We start from the raw sequence: 24,190 nt of genomic DNA, 5'->3' as shown, positions 1-24,190 counted from the left end.
AACATAGTAAAATTACATTTTTGCGGTTAAGATGGTCCATTCTGAAGTTCCAATTCTCGATGACGCGTTTGAGCATTTCGATTGGTATTTGACCAATGATACGCGAGTAATATTGGCCTCCAACGCCTCAATCGTAGCCGGTTTATTCATGTAGACTTTGGACTTTGGTAGTCCCAAAGGAAAAAGTCTAGAGGTACGATGTCACAGGATCTAGGCGGCCAATTCACTGGTCCGAAGCACGAAATAAATTGTTCACTGAATTGTTCTCGCAGTAAAGCCATGATTTCACGGGCGGTATGGCAAGTGGCGCCATCTTGTTGAAACCATATGTCGTCGAGACCACGAGCTTCAATTTCAGGTACCAAATAGTCCGTTATTATGGCGCTATAATGGTTCCATTCACAGTAACATTCTGGCCGGCCTCTGTTTTAATGAAATATGAACCGACGATTAGAATATTTAGAATGTCTCGAGACAGAGACAGTTTCGCCATATTAATAGTCAACGTCAAGGGACTTGACAGGGCACGTTAAGAGCAAACAGTAGCGATCAACAGGTAGCAACAAACGCGTTCCAAGATTGCGGCTCTAATTTTGAATATTTTGTCAAGATATTTGGGATACATATTCGTAATATAATAAAGAATGGCGGTACAGAGCCCAATTTCAGAAATATGTTAGTATGTGGAAATTACTCTATAACTAAATAAAATATTGAAAAAAGGAGCCTGTACTGCCATTAAGAAAGACAAAAAAATACACTTTCTTCAAATAAACTTTTTTATCCCGTGCCTAGACTTTGTGTCACATTGGAACTACTAAAAATCGATTTTTTTATAACACGAAATCGAACGTCACTGACTTGGCAACATTTCGCTTCTATGTGTATAAAAATAATTATTGTTTTTGATAGTATAGGTAAACGTCGGTAAGAGCGCCTGCCTTTGGATCGAAAAAATCAGAAAGGTTGTGGGTTCGAATCTCACCAGGGTCAGAAATTTTTAATAAATGAATATAGTTTCTGTCCTTGTGGGATCGGTACTCACCGGAGGGACCGCAGACGTTCGGATACAATTAGCGTCTTTTTGCAAAGACAATGACGTCGACTTTGCAAAGTAACAAGACACTTACCCAACACACACACTACACATGACACTAAGTACCTCATGTTGTGACTAGCTGAATGACATAAAGTCCATGCCAATAAAAAAAATAGTATAAACGTCACTGTCACGTGTCGAATTACCGACGCACTGTTGCCTCACTTTTGAAAGTTCGCAGAACTTTCGCAATCTTGCACCGCGTTTGTTGCTACCTGTTGATCGCTACTGTGTGCTCTTAGATACAATAATCTTGTTTTATTTTTAGGTTATATTAAATGTATGGAGAATCAAATGTGGATCTGGGGCTTCTACAAATATGATGGAGAACCCACTGAAGAACTAATAAATGCATCTAACTTTTCGATAATAGCCAGTGAAGATTTGAGCCAAGAGGATGATCAAGATATCACTGAAGTAGAAGAGGAAATTGTCGAACAAGATGGTGACGAAAGACCATCTATCTTAATGGAAGCCGTTTTAGACGAGAATGGAAAATATGTTTTGAAGCCCAGAGAAGAAATAGAACATCAAGAAATGAGCTAGACTAAAACCACTTTTGTAGCATACGAATAAGAGACTTTGGTTTCAGAACTGAAATAGTTTGCCGCGAATGTTTAATTATATATTATAAATGCCATTAAGTTTTGTAAACATTAAAAAATTCTGATATTTCAGTATAAATTAAATAATCTCCAACTTTTTACTTTAATTCGGGATTAGCAAATATGAATAATATCTTCTCACAATCTTTTAAGTTTGAAGTTTTTAGGAGGCTATTGGTCATATTTTTTAGTAAGAGGATGATGTTAATAATTTTGTCTTTTATGGTGTAAGTCATTTATTTGAAATTTCCCTTTTAGATCCAAGAACAAGTCAGATATTCTTTAAAGTGACATTCTTTGGACTGAGGGACTTCATATTTCTTTTTACTCGCATAAACTAGACGGCCTACCGAAATCCAAATGGTCAGCAAATGGTTATAATCTTGTACAGTGGTTCTTGTATCTTGTTGACGATGTTAAAAGTGAAATGAGATTATTTTGGTAAAAAGCGTCTTGCATAGTTGTAGCTCCAGTGCTGGATTTCTCAATGGGGGCACATTCAAGATTTTGAATTTTCTTTGTATAATTTTTTCTACAAGAGAAACAAGTCTACAGGAGAAACATCAATATTTCTTTGTAAGAAGGTGCAAAGTTTACAGAAGAAGTTTTTGGTTGCATAGATACAATTCTTTAACCTGAACCCATTTATAGCAATTTATCCAGGTAATTTATACAGTTCCATGTTGCCTTGAGACGTGTTACTTTGACGCAACCGCAACTATATTGATTGTTCAGAAAATGTAATGTTTTGTCTAAAAGCTGCATTGTATGCGATGTGTAGGGCGGAAAATTGATTAATAATATGCAGTTTTCTTACCGTCAATATTCATAGGACCGGTTGTTCGAACGCTAATCAAAAATGGAATCAACTGATCATTATCAAATATTTAATTACTGTCACCAACTGTCAATGTCAACTTTGTTTGGGTTGCTGAAAACATAATTGATTACAATTACGAGATTTATTAATTAATTATGTTAATAATTGTTATGTTAATTAATAATTAATTAATCAATTATGTCAATTATCATAATGATAATTAACATAATTGGTTACAATCAACTGATTGACGTACGAATGAGGGGTGTTGTTATTTTGATGGTTGCTAAGGGGACTTAATTATAATCAAGAAGTTGATTATAATCAAGTCCCCTTAACAACCATCAAATAACAAAATCCGTCGTTCGTACGCCAATCAGTTGATTGTAATCAATTATGATAATTAACATAATTGATTGATTAATTAATTATTAATTAAAATAACAATTATTAACATATGTAATTGATTAACTAATCAATTAATCTCATAATTGTAATCAATTATGTTTTCAGCAACCCAATCAAAGTTGACATTGACAGTTGGTGATAGTAATTAAATATTTGATAATCATCAGTTAATTCCATTTTTGATTAGCGTTTGAACAACCTGCCCATAGTGTGTATTATGACCCCGTTCACATGTGATGTGAGTTTTTGTGAAGTTTTTGTGTCGATTTAGAGAATAATCAAACCAGGCTCTTTCTCCTAAACGTCATTATGAAATTGTCCTGATTTTCTAAAGCCTGGAAAGTTGCCATAATTGCTTTCTTGTTTTGGTGCATATTGCTATTACCGTCATTTCTGTCTGACAGATTTAGGGCCGGTTGTTCGAACGCTAATCAACAATTATCATTATCAAATATTTAATTACTGTCACCAACTGTCAATGTCAACTTTGTTTGGGTTGCTGAAAACATAATATGAAATTACTTAATCAATTATGTTAATAATTGTTATGTTAATTGATTAACTAATCTCATAATTTTAATCAATTATGTTTTCAGCAACCCAATAAAAGTTGACATTGACAGTTTTGGTGACAGTAATTAAATATTTGATAGTGATCATTGTTGATTAGCGTTCGAACAACCGGCCCTTAGGCTATTGCTCTTATAGCTTTAAAGGAGAAATTCAAAAAGAGCATATTTTATACAGGTTGTTTCATTAATAATTGTCCATATAGTAACTGGAGAAACCTTAGCACAAAATACGAAGATTTAACCTAAAACACTTAAATAAAATGTGGTTACTTACTGAGTTACAGGGTGTTTTATTTAAAAATTTAAAAACTATTTTTGCTCAGCATTTTAAAACTATTCGACGTGACCTTTTCATACTTGGCAGAAAGTGCGACTACTATACACCCTACTAAATTATGACAAACAAACGTTTCTAGCTACTACCAGAGGCGTACGAGAGGGGATAGTGAATGGTTGAACCTTCTCAAATTCTACGCTACTGGAGGAATTACTATTTTATTGCCGTTTTTAGATTCTCCAATACTTTATACGTAAATAATATACTCTTCATTGGTAATGATTAACGATAAAGTCATTAGTTTTTGAGATATTTGAAGTTAAATATGAAACGGCACAGTTATTTTGATTAAAAACAGTAGCGATCAACAGGTAGCGAAAACGCGTTCCAAGATTGCGGCTGTAATTTTGAATATTTTTTCGGGATATTTGGCACACGTATTCCTAATATAATAAAGAATGGCGGTACAGAGCCTTATTTGAAAAATATATTAATATGTGGAAATTACTCTGTAATTAAATACAATATTAAAAAAACGAGCCTGTACCGCCATCAAGAAGAACAAAAAAATACATTTTCTTCAAATAAACTTTTTTATCCGATGCCTAGATTTTGTGTCATTTTGGAACTACTAATGAAATAAAAAATTTTAGTAGTTCCAAAATGACACAAAATCTAGGCATCGTATAAAAAAGTTTATTTGAAGAAAGTGTATTTTTTTGTTCTTCTTAATGGCGGTACAGGCTCGTTTTTTTAATATTGTATTTAATTACAGAGTAATTTCCACATATTAATATATTTTTCAAATTGGGCTCTGTGCCGCCATTCTTTATTACATTACGAATACGTGTGCCAAATATCTCGAAAAAATATTCAAAGTTACAGCCGCAATCTTGGAACGCGTTTTTGCTACCTGTTGATCGCTACTGTTTCCTCTTAATTTATGATATGATTCATATGATTAAAACTTAAAAATTATTTGTACCCAGTACTTTAAAACTATTTGGCATATCCTAATCATACTTGGCAGAAACTTTAGGTACTGTACACCCTACTAAATTAAGATAAATAAACGTTTCTAGCTACTACCAGAGGCGTACGACAGGGGATAGTGGTTGGTTGACCCTTCCCAAATTCGACGCCACTGACGAAATTGCTATTTTAGTGTAATTTTTTTATTTTCCAGTACTTTTTATGTAAATAATATACTCTTCATTCGGAACGATAAAATGATTAGTTTTCGAGATATTTGAATTTAAAAATGAAGGGACACAATACATTAATCAAAATAACTGTGTCGTTTCATTTTTAACTTCAAAGATCTCGAAAACTAATGACTTTATCGTTACGAATGAAGAGTATATTATTTGCATAGAAAGTATTGCAGAATCTGAAAATTGTGCTAGAACAGCAGTTTCATCAGTGGCGTAGAATTTTGAAAGGGTCAACCATTCACTTTCCCCCGTCGTACGCCTCTGGCAATAGCCAGAAACATGATTTAGTAGTTTGTACATTACCTATACTTCCTGCCAAGTATGAAAGGGATACGTCGAAAAGTTTTAAAATGCCGAGCAAAAATAGTTTTTAAATTTTTAGATAAAACTCAGTAAGGAACCACATTTTATTTAAGAGTTAGGTTAAATCTTCGTATTTTGTGCTAAGGTTTCTCCAGGTACTATATGGACAATTATTAATAAAACACCCTGTATAGGCAACAGCGTTCCGCTACGCCCTGCGAAATTGGCCGATGCTAAAATTGGTACGTACAGCATTACTATAGTCAGAGAGTTAGTCAGTTGTGGGTGCGATTGAGTCTCGTAAGACATGATATTTCTTTATTCATGCAAAAACATCCTCATAACATCATTCGATTATTCTTTTTCATTCACTAATAAAATTCATTTACCAGTAAAATAATGTATTTTTAAATTTTACTCTATGTTTTTGATTGACCAATAAGCTCTTCTGTAATGTTTTACAAATCAAATAATCCGAATGCTCTTCCATGATTTATCAATAATAATATACAGGGTGTTTTTAAATAAGTATAACAAACTTTAAGGGGTAATTCTACATGAAAAAATAATGACAATTTGCTCTATAAACATATATCCGCAAATGCTTAGTTTCGGAAATACGAGGTGTTGAATTTTTTTTTCAAACTGCCAATTTATTTCTTACTCTGACACCGGTTGAGCTATGATAATGAAATTTGGTGGATTTTAAGAGGTAGTTATTGCGCATTTTTTGACATACAAATAAGAATTTTGTATTCATCATTTGTGCGCATACGGGTAATTGTCTGAATTTTCTTAATGAAAAAATAGTACGTCACTGAGATATTTTAAATTAAAAATCATTTTTGAATTCGTCGTTCAATATATGACAAAAAATCTTTCTTGGCTGTTTTTCACATGAGGCGCCGTTTTTATGTAAAAAAAAATCTTAACGTTTACAAAGTACATATTTGAAATAAAACATTAAACATGTATAAACATTTTCAATTTCGTTGCAATCCGAAAATGCAGGCGCATTATATTCTAATTCAATCAGAGAGTATCTAGTGTCTATACCGATTTCGGGGCTTTTTGTCCCTCGTTAGTAGTTACGTATTATGCTCTTCTATCTGACTGAACGAGGATACATCGACGCTTGCAGTCACGGATTGCAACTAATGAAATGGCAGGGTGCCTTAGCGACATCTGCTAAAAAAAGATTAAGTTTTTAATCTAATAGTACATAAAACATCATTTAAAATATTATTTTACATCCCATCAGATTGAAAATCCTCATCTTTAGTCTTTTTTCATTTGAAATAAGTTTCTATGCATATAGAAACTACATACCTCGAATACTTATACTTACGAAAAAAGGAAAGATATATTTTTGCCACAAATCACAAAGTGATTTTTAATTTGACATATCTCAGTGGAGTACTATTTTTTTCATTTCTTCTGTCTCAAATTCTTTTGTCACCTCTGAAGGAGGTCATTTTAGACATTTGTTGTAGCTTTGCGTCTAGTTTAAATCTTATTAGTGTTATTTTCTGTTATTGGTCTAGTTTAGTATCATTGTATTAGAAAGATCTTGATAATGTATTAATGAAATGAATAATACGCTGTAAGATGTCTATTTTCTTGCACAAAAATTGTGCATCATATGAAAATAAGACAAGAGAGGCTTTTATCATAAATTAACCGTGGAATTTAAAAATAATTTTTAAGTTTATAAAAATTTAGACAATTACCCGTATGCGCGCCAATGGCAGCTAATCTGGAAAGCTCAACGTAGGTGGCGCTCGTGTAGTTGGAGGTCACGTCAACTTACGTCAACAATTCAAATCAATCTATTTCCAAGTAAATATTGCATATTTGTTTCGCTGTGTGAATTAAACTCGAGAAAATAAAATCCCTCAATGTTGTGTTATGCATTTGTGCTTATCGAGAACATCAGGACACAGGTTTCTCAAAGATATTCTGAAAAGAAAAAAATGGATTGTAGCAATAAGAAGGGATAAATATGTGCTGACTATAAACGCACGTATCTGCAATAAACATTTTGTTGAAACAGATTACGTATTGCCCCTAGATTCGACTGTAAAAAATAGAATACTTCACTATAAAATTCAGATCAAAATTTATTATAAACGCACGGATTAAGATATGCAATTTTATGTACATTCACACTGTTGCCACATCTACAATCGCTTTTTATGGAGTGAACATATAAAAAAATTTATATTTGAAGCAATAATAATAATATAGAAAAATGTGAAATACTAATTTTAAATAATTCTCAAGTTCTCAATATTTTTTAGGGACTAAAACAACCTGACCAAACCTAAAATAGCGTCATCGAAAATAATATAAAAAAATTAATAACTGAATTTTAGTGACATATTATCTTTAAAATATGCTTTAAAATGACTAAACCATATCCTGATCAAACCTAACCTAATCGAAAATAATATAAACAAATTAATAACTGAAAATTAAAGTGACCTAGTAACCATTCAAATATTGTTTAATGACTAAAACATAACCTGATCAAACCTAACCCTAAATTTTTCTAATTTCATCTTAAATTTAAGGTCGCTTTTCACGTAGACAAACACCCAAATAATTGTACTTAATTAAATTAACACATTCTATATTTCCATAAGGAATTATAATTTTTTTTAAATAAGACAACATTGCACAATCGACTGCGCTCAACCCATACTTAAACAAACCAAATTTACACCAAATGCGCAACTGTCATGGCGGCCATATTTTGAAAATATCACATTTTTAAATGAGATAAACACAAAAATTAATGCTGAGCGCACTTAATTGTCAATTTTAAATTGATAAAAAAGTAAGGCAGATCGCACATATCATATTATTCAATTATTCACAGTTTTCAGACTCGTGTGGGGAGCGAGTCAATACTAAATAAATACGTCATTGCTATAGAAATAAAACATTGAGACGATGATTAATATAGTTTATCATTCGATAAGGGCTTCCTTTTTCCAGTAATTCTCGCATTCCTTCTCAATTCGTTTTTCAACGCACAAACAGTCTCCAAGATCCATATATTTCGGCCATAATGTATTATTTGTTAAATCGTAATCAAAAATACCATATACAATCTTCACGAATAGTCAAAACGTTGACCTCCAACTACACTAGCGCCACCAAGCGGGAGAAACGGCGTACATAGGTGCCATTATGAATACAAAATTCTTTTGTATGTCAAAAAATGCGCAATAACTACCTTTTAAAACCCACCAAATTTCATTTTCATAGCTCAACCGGTGTTGGAGTAATAAATAAATTATCAGTTTGAAAAAAAATTAACACCCCGTATCTCGGAAACGAAGCATTTGCGGTCATATGTTTATAGAGCAAACAGTAATTCTTAAAGTTTGTCATACTTATTTAGAAACACCCTGTATATTGTTTAAGCTAATTTAGCAGTCAATAGTCATACTATGGGTTTTATCACAATACGTGCTGCTCCACGTATTTCAATTTCTTCTGCTGTTTACAGCCGTCTGTGTACTACTTTAATTCTTATTTAGTTTATAAAAAGTCCCTTTGCTGTTATCAATGATTACTTCCATTGTACCCATTGAAAATGTTCTACTTGCACATGTTTGGCATACACAAGCTAGACTTTCACAAAATGGTTGTGTAGACTGACTCTTCTACTCCAGGCCGCTACCCTATAAGAGATTACTGGTCTCGTTATTGAATTGTACATCTCCTCAAGATTTCCTGAAAAGTTTCTGCCCATCATTAGGATTTCATTTTGCCATTAACGTTGGTTCTAAGTTCTAACAATGTACTGTTTTTTTTTATTCTAAATTATTTAGTAATTTCAAAAGATAGTGCTCTCAAAGATCTCATTGTTATATTTCATCTTTTGTTAAAAATGTTCACTGAATTCAATTTAACCAACACAAATTGACATTTGTATATGAAATGTAAATTATTTTGTATATACATACGAGAAATAATGTAGACTGTATTTGAAAATAAGTAGTTATAAAGTTTTCTTTTTTATGTAGCATGATTTGTTAATATTTTAATAATTTTTTTTGGTCAAATACACATACATTATTTAATAAAATTTCTTTCGTAATTGTAGCAGGTTGTTTTTCTTAGTGAGATTTATCTTGGACAACATATCTAGAGAAAATAACAAAAGCCAACATCAAAGCCTCAGATATTAAAAAATAACAACCATTTCATCTCATGCCTACAGAGAAGTCATCAAGATGCCCAAAATTTTACGGCCTACCAAAGGTACATAGGGCAGGATTAGTATTGTGGTCAATGTGGTCAATTGTTAGCTCCATCGGATCTCCTCTATAGCTACTGGCAAAATTTCTGGTTGAACAGAACGCTCAAGAAGTGGCTCAAGAACGTAAGCCACTTCATCGAACGTACAAAAGATGTGACTCTTGGGCCGGGACATTTGCTAGTCAGTTTCGATGTGGTCTCACTTTTACGAATGTTACTATACACTGTGGGCCGAAATAAAGGAGTACATTTTTTAGTTGAAAATAATTTTTTTGTTTTTTGGGCGATTTAATTTCTTTTTGCAGGGCTTATAGCCTAACATGTCCTTAACATTACTTTAAATTTGGAGCAAAAATATCGTACAGGGTTGGACTTATAAAAAAAATTATGTAACGGTGCATTTGAGCCCGTTGCAAATGAAAACTGTCTTAGAGAAAATTGAACTGATGTGCTCTTTTGGTAGGTTAACTATCCAGAACACTTCAGTAAAAAGGAAATTTTTCAAAATTACCGGATTCGCAAAATATCTTTAAAAAATGTTCAGAACACGCCTTCGCAATAAAATTTAGAAAAATCCCAAATTTGTAAAATATCATTTATACTTAAATTGGGAAATCTTATTCGAGTACTTTTCTAATATGTCCAGAAGGAAACCCTCTTAACACTAAATTACATCTTTTCCATCGTTTTTACCACATATTAGCAGTCATTTTTGTTAAATGTCTTAAGAATTTCTCAAACGCTCAAATAAGTAGGTCAATTTTACTTAGTATGCTATGACTGCTTAGGTTTCCATGGAATTTGTTTGACATTTATAGTTAAATAAGTAAATTGGCCAGTTCATAATGCCACTTTCAGGCAAAGAGGACAGAATATTAATTAAATATTGCCGTGAAAAATTATAATTATGGTGCAAGAAAAATTGTAAATGCATTGCCTGAGAAAAATTGGCATATTGGAACGATAGGAAAGTTCTTAAGACATCTAAGGGAAACCCATGGGTCTATTGAACATAAAAGTGGAAGAGGAGGAAACGAAGCTTAAGAACTGAAGAAAATATTGGTAGAGTCAGGGTTGTTTTAGGAAATTTGCAACCTGACCAATCTTTTGGAACAAGGAAAATGGCAAAAGAAGCTAGGATTTCCCGCTCATCAGTTCGAAGAATCATTAAGGTGAAACAGTAGCGATCAACAGGTAGCGAAAACGCGTTCCAAGATTGCGGCTGTAATTTTGAATATTTTTTCGAGATATTTGGCACACGTATTCTTAATATAATAAAAAATGGCGGTACAGAGCCCAATTTGAAAAATATATTAATATGTGGAAATTACTCTGTAATTAAATACAATATTAAAAAAACGAGCCTGTACGCCGTTAAGAAGAACAAAAAAAAATACACTTTCTTCAAATTAACTTTTTTATCCGATACCTAGATTTTGTGTCATTTTGGAACTACGAATGAAATAAAAAATTTTAGTAGTTCCAAAATGACACAAAATCTAGGCATCGGATAAAAAAGTTTATTTGAAGAAAGTGTATTTTTTTGTTCTTCTTAATGGCGGTACAGGCTCGTTTTTTTAATATTGGGTTTAATTACAGAGTAATTTCCACATATTAATATATTTTTCAAATTGGGCTCTGTACCGCCATTCTTTATTATATTACGAATACGTGTGCCAAATATCTCGAAAAAATATTCAAAATTACAGATGCAATCTTGGAACGCGTTTTTGCTACCTGTTGATCGCTACTGTTTCCTCTTAAAGAAGATTGCCATCTTAAAGTATTTAAAAAAAGTTTACTATCAAAGACTTACTGCCAATGTAAGGGAAAAACGCCTGGAAAGATGTAATTTGCTACTAAGAAGATTCCGCTCTCGTGAAGACATTAAAAAATAGGGTTTTCAGATTAAAAAATGTTTTATTTACAACCTCCTAAAAATACCCAAAATAATAGGGTGTATTCTGACGTACAATTTAAGAGAGAAATTCCTCTAGCGCATCTTTTAATTGAAAAAAGTCATTTCTCAAAAGGTGTATTATTGGTCTCTGTTGCAGTATCCATGTTGGGAAAATCTCATCTGCTTTTTGTTGATGCCGGGGTAAAACTTAATTCTGAAACATATCAATTCTTGAGTGAAAATTGCTCGGACTATATTGAGCCAGAGATGTGGCCACCTAACAGCCCAGAATTAACTCCGGTTGACTATTCAATTTGGGGAATTTTCGAACAAAATTTGTATGACGGACAACAATTTGAAACCATGGAACAGCTCAAAGAAAGAATGCAGTTTGTTTGGAACAATTTTGAACAGGGTGTAATAAATGGGGCTATCAATTTATGGCGCAGACGACTTTAAGAAGTGGTAAACAATAATGGTGGCCAAATTTATAATATTTTAGTCTAAGTAAATGTGTTATTTGTTAAAATGTTATATTTTCCAAAAAATGATATTTTGCCAATCGGGTAATTATGAAAAATTTCTTTTTTACTGAAGTGTTCTGGTTAGTTAAGCTACCAAAAGAGCATAGCAGTTCAATTTTAGTTAAGACAGTTTTCATTTGCAACGAGCTCAAATGCACCTTTACATAAATAAGTCCAACCATGTACGTTATTTTTGCTTCCAAATTTGCAGCCATGTTAAGGACATGTTAGCCTATTAGCCCTGCAAAAAGAAATTTAAAAAGCCCAAAAAACAAAAAAGTTATTTTCAACTAAAAAATGTACTCGTTTATTTCGGCCCACAGTGTAGATGAATCACTAGAAATCATAAGCAAAATGTATCCAATACAACAAGATACTCTAAATCTAACCAAACACTGCTTAAATAATACACATTTATAAGAAACAAAGATATAAAACAAGTTGATGGAGCACCGATGGGTTCCCATTGTCACCAATAAGAGCAAACTTATTTATGCAAGAAATATAATAACGGGCAATAGAAACAGCTGAACACAAACCCAAACTTTGGCTTAGATACGTGGATGACACATTTATCATCTGGATTTACGGAGAAGAAAAACTAAAGATATTTTTTGTTAGAGCACATCAACAATATCCACCATAAAATTCAGTTTACTGTGGAACTGAAAGAAAACGATCAAATACTATTCTTAGATATGTTAATAACAAAGAAACAATACGGACACAGGCCGTAGAGTATATCGAAAACCGACAGATATCTACATGCTGCTTCACATCACCATCCTGCACAACTACATTCGGTCATCAAGATCCGAAAGACTGAATTACGAAGAATATCGAAAAAGCTCAGGATGCTCGAAAAAGAATTAAGAACCCAACAGAAGACGAAAAACCGATTGGCAAAACCATTATATTATATATGAAGGGTACAACAGAGAAAATAGGGAGAGTGCTGAGAAAACACAAAATAGAAACAACAAGGGGTGCGTTCGGACGACCACAGCGGCTGGACAGCTGAGTAAGCGGTAGAGTTTCGACGACACCACTGGAAGTCAGCCGCTGAGAGATTTACTAAGCTTTCCCTATCAGCGCTGGATACAACCACTCCGCCCATTTCTGCTGACAGTCAGCCGCTGTGGTCGTCCGAACTCAACTAAGGACAAAAAAATCTCGACTATTTTACCAACAGCAAAAACCAAAATATCGTTAAGAATCAAGGAGTATACGAGATTCCATGTGGGGATTGTGAAAAGTTGAACATCGGACAGACCAACTGAAGGATCCATGTTAGACGAGAGGAACACCAAAATGCCATCGAAAGGAGAGAAACAACGTTATCTCTTGCACAACATGTCACAAATACAGGACATACAATAAACCTGAACCAAACGACGATGCTACTAACATAGAAATCAAAAGAAACGTGAAATCAGAGAATCAATAGAAACAAAAATCACAACAATCTAAACCAAAGCGACACAGCACACCAAATCCAAACTACAGTATAGAAAACGGTACTGAAGCAAAAAATATCGAAAATAATATGTTGTGAAATGAAAAGAGGTGAAACTAGTAGGTTTACGTGGGCAATTAGCAATAGAAACCTATTAATTTACATTATATTAATAGTGTCACACCTTTAGATGTGTCGGAGTCAAAATGTCACATTTTATAAAACTTTATAAAATTCTTCTGTGACAGTGGCAACTGCCAAACTCCTCCGATATGTGTAAAGTTGGGAATTTATTAATACAGGGTGATTGATTAGTGTGATAAAGCTCAGTAGATCCGCTATAGTAACAGATGGCAATAAAACTTAATAACAAAAATTGTAGCCAACTTTGAGCTTCATATTACAAAATTAGTTTACAGGGTGTTCAATAGCATAGTGGCAGACCAAACTGATGTTTTTTAAATGGAACACACTGTATTTTATATTCGAAATCTTCTTAACTTATCCATCACAAAAATATAAAGGTGTGTTATGTTATACAGGGTGTTTACAAAGTTATAACCAATTTTCTATGCAAATAGTAACAAGTTTAACTCTCTGTATAAATACAAATAAGCACAACAGCAATGGTTTATTGGTGTCATTTTTTTTTGGTGCAAATTATACCAAGAATTAATTCAGGAAGAGTCTGAAAAGAGATTATTATTTTGTGAATGGGCCTTAGATAAAATCAATTGACAGAGTGATTTCTTCGATAATGTACTATTTGGAGATGAAGCTACGTTTCATAAAAACGGTTCAGTTAACAGGCATAACTTTATTATTAGATTAGACACCTTTTAATAATTTGCTCCGAAAAATGAAAACATCTCGAAAACTAACAAAAGATATAGGGAATATTATGCAAAAATTAAAGTACGGTAATGGTACTTTTCGATAGTGATATAAAATACAGGGTGTTTCATTTAAAATTTCTGAGAAAAAAATGTACTTGCGTTTTGACTCACCTCGTATTCGATATAAAGCAAATTAGCAATATCAACCATTCTTAAAAATTTTGACAATCAACAAAAAAATATGGCACCAATAAATCATTGCTGTTTTGCTTATTTTTATTTATACAGGGAGCTGAACGTGTTACGATTTTCATAGAAAATTGGTTATAACCTTGTAAATACCCTGTATAACATAACACACCTTTATATTTTTGTGATGGGGAAGTTAAGAACATTTTGAATATAAAATAAAATATAGGGTGTTCCATTTAAAAAAAACATAAGTTTGGTCTGCCACTATGTTATCGAACACCCTGTAACATTCTAACTAATTTTCAAATGTGAAGCTCAAAGTTGGCTACAATTTTTGTTATTAATTGTTATTAAAAGAGGTACAAAGAGCGAGTGAAGAAAGAGGACTTAACCTCATCATAAATAAAACAAAATGGATGCTGGTCAGCAAAACTCAAAAACCTGCCAGACAATTTAAAATAAAAAACCAACTAATTGAACACGTTGACTCGTATTATTATAATTAAATTATAATTTAACCTTGGAACAGTCGTCAACTCAAAATGGGATCAAACAACCGAAATACGATCTAGAATTGAAAAGGCCAGAGCAACATTTAACAACATGAAAAATATATTCACCCATTCCAAATTATCTCCCCCACTAAAAATACGACTGCTAAAGTGCTATGTATTTCCAGTATTGCTGTATGGCGCAGAGACATGGACACTGACGGAAACATTAATGAGAAAGCTGGAGGCAGTCGAAATGTGGGTGTATCGACGTATCCTCAAAATATCCTGGACGACTCACACCACCAACATAGAGGTAATGCGCCGAATGGGAAAACAAAAAGAAATCTCACAATCTTAATTATTAAGAAACGGAAACTTGAATACCTCGGTCATATTATGAGACATGATAAATATCATATACTCCAACTGATAATACAGGGTAAAATAGAAAGCAAACGCGGACTCGGAAGAAGAAGAAACTCATGGCTTCAAAATTTTCGCCAATGGTTTGGACTAACATCGATCGAGTTATTCAGAAACGCCGCAAACAAAATTAAAATTGCTATGATGATAGCCAACGTCCGCAACGGACAAGGCACATGAAAAAGAAGAAGTATTGTTATTAACTTTTATTGCTATCTATTACTATAGCGGATCTACTGAGCTTTATCACACTAATCAATCACACTGTATAGGTAATGTAAATTTATAGGTTTCTATTGATAATCTACTAGTTTCATCTCTTTTTATTCCACAACGTATTATGTTTTCCATCTTTTGCGTTATTTTGCCAGTTTTTAGCGCACTCATCACTGTATCTATAAGACAATTATCAAAAACGGGTTTATTTAAAATAATTTAAAATTTATTAAAAAATGAACACTTTTAGGAATTATTAATTTTCGTCAGCGACTTCTTCCACGTCATCTTCAAAATCAGCATCGTCATCTACTGCAGCGTTTTCGTATTGTTGATATTCAGATATCAAATCATTCAAATTCGATTCTGCTTCTGTAAATTCCATCTCATCCATACCTAAAAAATTACAAAATATTTTATATGAGACCGAAAATGCAGTAAAAAAGCCAATAATCAGAATTTATATAGAATTAACAAACCGTCTTTATAATTTTTTCTCTCTTCTTATTGTATAGACATGACTCTCTCTGTGTTATCAATGTGCCTCTAGTAAGTTGTCGTTCCATCGTTTTCGTGGTCTTCCAACTGATCGTTTTCCTATTGGGGAAGCGTCTCTCGCTGTCCTTACCACTCTATTTGTTGTCATTCGGCTTTCTATTCTTCTGTTTTTTACCCAGTTATTAATGTTGTCCACCTTGCATCTCTGTCGCATATCTGTAGCTCTGTCCTATAGAGTCTTACCTTCGATTTTTCGAAGGGTTTTCATCTCCGCTGTTTCGAGCGATCTTTTTGTCCTCTCTGTGTCGGGTCGTGTTTCTGCCGCGTATGCCATTATTGGTCTGATTACTGTTTTGTAAATTCTGTCTTTCATTTCTTTTCCAATATTTTTATTTCTCCATATTGTGTCATTCAGGCAACCTGCGGCTCTGTTTGCTCTATTCACTTGATCTTCCACTTCTGTTTCGAGCCTTCCGTAGCTAGATAGTGTGATGCCTAGATATTTGAAACTCCATCACTTGTTCTATTATCTGACCCTCCAGTTCCAATTTACATCTTATTGGATTTGCTGTTATAACCATTTGCATTATATAATATAACTATTTTGCATTTTGTCTTTTTTATTAAACATGTTTAATGTTGGGAAATCAACATGTTAAATTTTCTGGCGGTTATGTTAAATTGGTGCAGCATACGTTGTAAATCATCTTCACTTTGAGACATTAGTATTGCATCGTCTGCATAGCAGATTAATTTAAGTTGTTTTTCTTCCATTTTGTATCCTTTTTTATTAATTTTTAAATTAATTAAACTTTTTTTATAAATTCATCCATGATTAGGTTGAACAATAAAGGACTCAAGGAATCCCGCTGTCTTATCCCATTGCCAGTTTCAATTGGGTCAGTAAGTTCATCTTCTACTTTTACTTTTATTGTGTTGTTCTTCTGGTAAATGTTTTCGATCGTTTTAATTATTCCTAGAGGTACCTCTCTTGAGTATAACAAATGGATAACGTCCTATAATTTGACAGTGTCAAATGCTTTCTTAAGGTCCACGAAACATATATGCCGGTTTGTTGTATTCTAATGATTTCTCTTGATTATAAATATATAGTCTTAAGAGATGGGAGCGGATTTTGTGCGTGATAAGTAATATGGAAAAACTATACGGGGATATTATGTTGAATTAGTTGTGTACATGACTTTCCCCAACGGCCAAAAACCAGAGTGGGGGACGAGGGTCAAAGTCGCGGTTTTTATTATTTTTTTTTTGTGCCGCTCATGATCGAGATAGTGCACCAAAATTTGGGAATAAGTAGGTAATGACGTAACTAAGTAAAATCTCTAGGGGCGGAACTCTGCGTGGCCGACAAAGGGGTGGGGGTAGGGGTGAATATAAAAAATATAAGGGGTTTTTTGCGACGTTCGTGATTGAGATAGTGCACCAAAATTTGGGAATAAGTAGACCATGACATAACTAAGTAAATTCCCCAGAGCCGGAAACCAGAGTGGGGCACGTGGGTAGTTATAAGGGGTCAAAGTCGCGGTTTTTATTATTTTTTTTGTGACGCTCATGATCGAGATAGTGTACAAAAATTTGGGAATAAGTAGATTATGACGTAACTAAGTAAAATCTCCAGGGGTGGAACGCTGCGTGGCCGACAAAGGGGTGGGGCAGGGGTGCATATAAAAAATATAAGGGGATTTTTGCGACGTTCGTGATTGAGATAGTGCACCAAAATTTGGGAATAAGTAGACCATGACATAACTAAGTAAAATCCCCAGAGCCGGAAACGAGAGTGGGGCACGAGGGTAGTTATAAGGGGTCAAAGTCGCGGTTTTTATTATTTTTTTGTGACGCTCATGATCGAGATAGTGCACCAACATTTGGGAATAAGTAGACTATGTCATAACTAAGTAAAATCTCCAGGGGTGGAACGCTGCGTGGCCGACAAAGGGGTGGGGCAGGGGGAATATAAAAAATATAAGGGGATTTTTGCAACGTTCGTGATCGAGATAGTGCACCAAAATGTAGGAATAAGTAGATCATGACATTACTAAGTAAAATCTCCAGGGGCAGAACGCTGCGTGGGGGACAAATGTGCTTCGTCACAAAAAAAAATTACAAACTGCGACTTTGACCCCTTTAAACTACCCTCATCCCCAACTCTGGTTTCCGCCCCTGGAGATTTTACTTAGTTATGTCATGGTCTACTTACTTCCAAATTTTGGTACACTATCTCAATCACGAACGTCGCAAAAATCCCTTTATATTTTTTATATTCACCCCTGCCCCACCCCTTTGTCGGCCAAGCAGCGTTCCACCCCAGGAGATTTTACTTAGTTACGTCATGACCTACTTATTCCCAAATTTTAGTGCACTATCTCGATCATGAGCGTCACAAAAAAAATTATAAAAACCGCGACTTTGACCCCTCATAACTACCCTCGTCCCCCACTCTGGTTTCCGGCTCTGGGGATTTTACTTAGTTATGTCATGGTCTACTTATTCCCAAATTTTGGTGCACTATCTCAATCACGAACGTTGCAAAAATCCCTTTATATTTTTTATATTCACCCCTACCCCCACCCCTTAGTCGGCCACAGAGCGTTCGTCCCCTAGAGATTTTACTTAGTTATGTCATGGCCTACTTATTCCCAAATTTTGGTGCACTATCTCGATCATGAGCGTCACAAAATAAAAATTATAAAATCCGCGACTTTCACCCCTTATAACTACCCTCGTCCCCCACTCTGGTTTCCGGCCGTTGGAGAAAGTCATGTACACAACGAATTCAACATATCCCCGTATAGTTTTTCCATATTACTTATCACGCACAAAATCCGCTTCTATCTCTCCGACTAATAGCGTCAGCGCATGATCTTCCCGACCTAGAGCCTACCGACCTCTTTATAATTTCGACTGTATTAAATCGTAGTTGAGTATTGTTGAATAAGTTATTTAAAAGTTTTACTTAACATTACCGAGGAACTAAACTAACGATGAGGAAATTGTTAATCATGATCTTTTTTACTAATAATAATATTCTGATTCAGTCTGAAATGTTCTTGGCCTGATATTGAAAACGAAAATGTATTTCATCCATAGGTGTTTCAATCCCGTTATTCGTTCTATATATTGTTCCCCTGAAAGTATTACAAAGTACTCATTCACAGCCATATTGGCTTCTTAGAGAGTATTTGGAAGTTCAAGGTAGCCAAATCTGGGAAATAAGGGAATGTTTCAACATTGTATCGTGCCATATCAAATATCAAGTCATATCCCTCAATCTATGTTTCGAAACTTTATTTATTACCAGTGGCTTGCAATTAAATGTTGTACACTTATATACTGGGTTGGGATAAAGTATGGAACCAAGCAAATATCTTTGAAACGAAAAGAACAATATTTATGAAACTTTGCGTGCCAGTACAGTGATGCAAAAGGCGGCTGTTGCTATATTTTTTGTTACTACTCCACTTCCTGTTTCACCGGAAATACCCTTAACTTATTTAATTTAAATGGGACACCCTGTATATTTCTGCGGAGTTTAAAAGAACTTGTTATTTTTAATTCATACATACCAAATTTGGTAGAAAAAATTTGTTAAAAAGTGTCTGTAGATAATTTTTTGTATTAATACAACCATTATACAACTGTAGACTAAAACACTGCATGAATTATTTGAATTTAGTATAGTACGTAAAACTGTTACTGAACTAATTGACAGAAATAAGTTGTATTAAAAATGGTTCATTTAAGTGAAAAAGATCGTATTGAAATATTAATGATAATCGGTTATGGTGAATTTTCATTTTTTGGAAGTGAATTTTCCAAATCGATGGATTGGACGTAGAGGATTCATAGAGTGGCTCGATCGTTCTCCGGATCTCAACCCGTTAGATTTGTTTCTTTGGGGTTAACTAAAATCACGTGATTTGAGACAAAGAATAATTGATGAATGTGAATACGTGGAGAAATATTGCAAAAAGTGACTCACGAATTTATTTACAGGCTTGCAGGTTGTTAGGAGGTGAACAGCAAACATTTTCAACATTTGAAATATTTTTTTTTATTTTTAATATCATTGGTCTAAGGTACATAAATTAACCTATTTTTTAGCTGTAAAGAGATTTATTTCTTGTGTTAATAGTTTTTTCTTCCAAACTTGGTATGTATGAATTAAAAATAACAAGTTCTTTTAAAACCTGCGAAAATATACAGGGTGTCTCATTTAACGTAAATAAGTTAAGGGTATTTCCGGTGAAACCGGAAGTGGAGTAGTAACAAAAAATATGTCATCAGATGCCTTTTGCGTCACTGTACTTGCATGCAAAGTTTCATAAATATTGTTCTTTTCGTTTCAAAGATATTTGCTTGGTTAAATACTTTATCCCAACTCTGTATACTTCACTCGGGCAACATTTTTTTTGTTTCTCACTCAAGCGAACAAATCGCTCATCTGGAATAAAAGTGACACAACTCAAAAAATGCATAAATCTAGTTATCTTGTTAAATTGACTTCAAATATCCTATACTTGTATCAGGAAAAATGTCACATAGATATTTATTTCAAACTTCGAAAGATCGCGGTAGTGTCATTATTCCTTTTGCGGTAAAATGAATACTTTTATTCCGTAACAATGGCACTTTTCAGTTGTGCTCTGACATGCGACGTGAACTTATCGTTATTTAACACAAAAACCGTTGTATTTCGAGAAGTGTCCTAGGTATTGTTCGTTAATTTCAAAAAGAAGTGACCAACATTTTAAAACAACAGTGACATAACTTAAATTTTTTCATCTTTTTTCTTTGTTAAACCAAATATCACAGTTTTTTTGGTTTTGCCTCTTACACAATTAGGAACATTCACTTATCCATATTCTTCGTTTTTAATTAATAAATTTTAGTAGTTACCGTTTAAAACTTACAGTTAAATTAAAATCTAAAAAATATATTTTTGTCTAATGAAAAAAGTTGTTTTTTGAGTTGGGACACTTTTCTTTCGGATGAGCCAAATATCATTGCAAATCCGAAACCGAAATAACCAAATTAAAAAAATGTTACCTTCTCCAGTATACCAATGTACGAAAGCCTTTCTTGCGAACATAGCTGAGAATTGTTCAGAAATACGTTTGAACAGTTCTTGAATGGCAGTGGTATTTCCTATAAATGTGGCAGACATCTTCAGGCCTCTGGGGGGAATGTCACAAACGGCAACCTTAACGTTGTTTGGAATCCATTCAACGAAATAGCTGCTATTTTTGTTTTGAATGCTTAACATTTGTTCGTCGACTTCTTTCATGGACATGTGACCTCTGAACACGGTGGCAACTGTTAAATACCTAAAAAAATGAAACATAACTATCAATAAAATGAATATAACTAAAATCTGAATTTTTAGCTTTAAAAAACGTGCTATATACACCGGCGAAGCGTCCATGTAACCATTGTTACCATTGGTAACAGTTAAAATTTGTAAATAAATATTTTATGACTACTATGAAATAATTCCATTTATATTTTTTAAAAATAGAAATATTTGTTAATAGTATCTACCTAATTCAGTAAAATAGCCAACTAGACGCACGAAAATATCAGCGAGTTTATGTAAAATCGGTTGCACGTTATTATAATACGCCCTCACCACAGTATAAAGAGATTCCATATTTATTATACTGTGCCCTTATCGTGCGCCGCGCCGTTTACCACTTCTGTGAGTGGCAACGATAGTAGGATCTTTGACTGGATCGTCTCTGAAAATTTTGCGGGGACGATGGCTCTGAAACCGGTATTGGTGTTACCAAATTTTAATTTGGTGACGCTAGGTAGGGCCGGTGTCTATCGGGACAGAAAATACCGACCGTAAGAATATCAGACTTAATAAATGCAATTTTAATTATTATTATAATTATAGGTAATAATTATAATTCCATTTATGAAGTCTGTTATTCTTAGGGCCGGTATTTTCTCGATTAAACTCCGGTTAGTTAACCGTACCGGCCCTTTGGATTCGATTATTGCATAATATGCATTATTAATTATTAGTTTATAACTTGTAACTGTACTTGCTTATTATACAGATAATATATATATACCTTTTTATCCTATATAAATCATATTAATCGATTTTAATTACTTGTCGAAATATATTAATTAACAACAACATTATTATAATATGACATATAATAATATTGATTATACAGTACATTGTAGTGTATAATGAATAAAATAAAAATTATTTAATATTTTAGGCTAAAAATGACAAATGAATGTACTGATTAATATACTAATTATACAATTTGGATTTTTTAATAAAGTATAAAGGTGATATAATACATATTTTACCTAAAAACAACAAATATGTTTTTAGTTTGTAGATACTTTATATAATTTCTTAAATTTTTTATTTTTTAATTTTATTTCATTTATTTTTGTAATAGACCTGGATCGCGCGTACCAAAAAAAGTTGATTAATAGCAAGCTGAAAATTCACGGTGTCTAGTCGAACAAACTTTGATGTATGGGAACACTGTATATATAAAAATATTTATAAAATACATTATATATATAGATAATATATAATATATCTGGTATATATTTAATATCTGGTTTTGGTAACACTTTAGAAAAAGTCACGCGTCGCCACTGGCTATATAACATATAGTTTTTTATTGAAAATATTTCAGTAGGAGACTAATTCTTCTTTGAGCCACTATGAGTTTGGTTGAAAATGAAAAATGAAACGTCTATTATGTAGTAGAGACCTAAGAATGGATAAGGTTGTTGCGCTGCTACGTTTTTACAACTTTGTCCGGATCTGAGGCCTGGACATTGAATTAATTAGAGATTTAAAAAGTGGAAGCTTTTGAGCATTGGTGTTACCGAAACGTGGTGTGAATATCATGGGTAGAAGGAATTATACAGACAATTAAGAGGCGGAAGCTTGAATATTTCGTTAATATAGTAGTCCAAGTAATGAAGCTTAAAATACGACAAAACTTCGCAATTTTTACAGAATGGATCGATTTGCTTGAAAAGCAAGCACTACTTGAGAATAAGTAGTGGATAGTCCAAGGATCAAAATCTATATCATGCCGAAAGGCGATTTTACCATGGAGGTGGTTACCACCCCATCTCGGGGGTGGAAATTTTTTGTTATATTTTGACCGCAAAGTTGATAAAAACATCCATTCTAAGTAAAAAACGTTCAATACATTTTTTTCATAAAATTAATAGTTTTCGATTTATTCGCTATCCAAAATGTTAGTTTTATATCGAAAAAATCAATGTTTTTAATCAGTTTTCTGCTAAGTAACCCAAAAAGTTTTCGTTTTATCAAAACAACTTTGCTTAACAAAAATATACCTTTTGAAAAAATAAACAAAACCGTTTTTTCTAATTTTCTTTAAGACCAATAGTAATCGAGCTATACTTTATTGGTATGGTAGCTCTTCTTCGTCAAAGGCTAAATATTGCAGTTTCAAAATCAAATGACGGGAAAACTATGCATTTTTAGAGCATAACTTGTTCAAACTAATTTAAAGTATTATTTCTTATTTATGTGGCTTATTTCCCATAAAAAATACGTAATTATAAAAATGCCACAAGGAAATAGCTTCAGAACAACATTAATTTAAAGTATTTAAAAATATCTATCTCCATAAATACAAAAAAGTCTCTGGCTCAAAAATTAAGTAACTTATAATGAAAAGAATTCAGTCCCCATTTTTTCAGCGAAAAAGTGATCGCAAGCAACCCCCTAATCACCCCCCTTATTAAAATTAGTCATTAACCTTATTTGATCTCTTTTATATATGTATTATTAATAGGTATTATTTATGTATTATTATTATATAGAAAGTGGGGACTAGAAATTAATACAGAAAAAACAAAATACCTGCCAATAGGTACCGAACTATCGAACATCACATTAGAAAATACTGAAATCATCATGCCCTGCGACCATTACACATATCAAGGAATCGTTTTTGACACAACGGGGAAAGATGATGAAGAAATAAAGAGAAGAATAACACAATCCAGAAAAACAATAGGTTGTCTAAACAGCGTATTGTGGA

The 24,190-nt window shown here is 33.2% G+C and overlaps 2 protein-coding genes across 4 annotated transcripts in view; one reads left to right on the top strand and one right to left on the bottom strand.

Moving 5' to 3' along the window:
• LOC126882000 (uncharacterized) overlaps positions 1-9,414 on the top strand; it is a 76,388-nt gene extending 66,974 nt beyond the window's left edge. For all 3 annotated transcript variants that reach the window (XM_050646765.1, XM_050646767.1, XM_050646766.1), the window contains exon 9: positions 1,368-9,414. In XM_050646765.1, coding sequence (XP_050502722.1) covers positions 1,368-1,645 — 278 coding nt within the window. In that variant the 3' untranslated portion in view covers positions 1,646-9,414. The remainder of the gene's footprint in view (positions 1-1,367) is intronic.
• Positions 9,415-15,815: 6,401 nt separating this feature from the next.
• Positions 15,816-24,190, bottom strand: part of LOC126882007 (tubulin beta chain-like) — a 54,850-nt gene continuing 46,475 nt past the window's right edge. Inside the window, exons 5-6 of the mRNA XM_050646778.1 lie at positions 21,177-21,454; positions 15,816-16,007 (exon numbers count right to left, since the gene is read on the bottom strand). Of these exons, the coding sequence (XP_050502735.1) occupies positions 15,868-16,007; positions 21,177-21,454 (418 nt within the window). The 3' untranslated portion in view covers positions 15,816-15,867. The remainder of the gene's footprint in view (positions 16,008-21,176; positions 21,455-24,190) is intronic.

The sequence above is a fragment of the Diabrotica virgifera genome, chromosome 3, assembly GCF_917563875.1.
Source record: "Diabrotica virgifera virgifera chromosome 3, PGI_DIABVI_V3a".
NCBI lineage: Eukaryota > Metazoa > Arthropoda > Insecta > Coleoptera > Chrysomelidae > Diabrotica > Diabrotica virgifera.
This window is presented reverse-complemented; position numbering and strand designations above follow the sequence as displayed.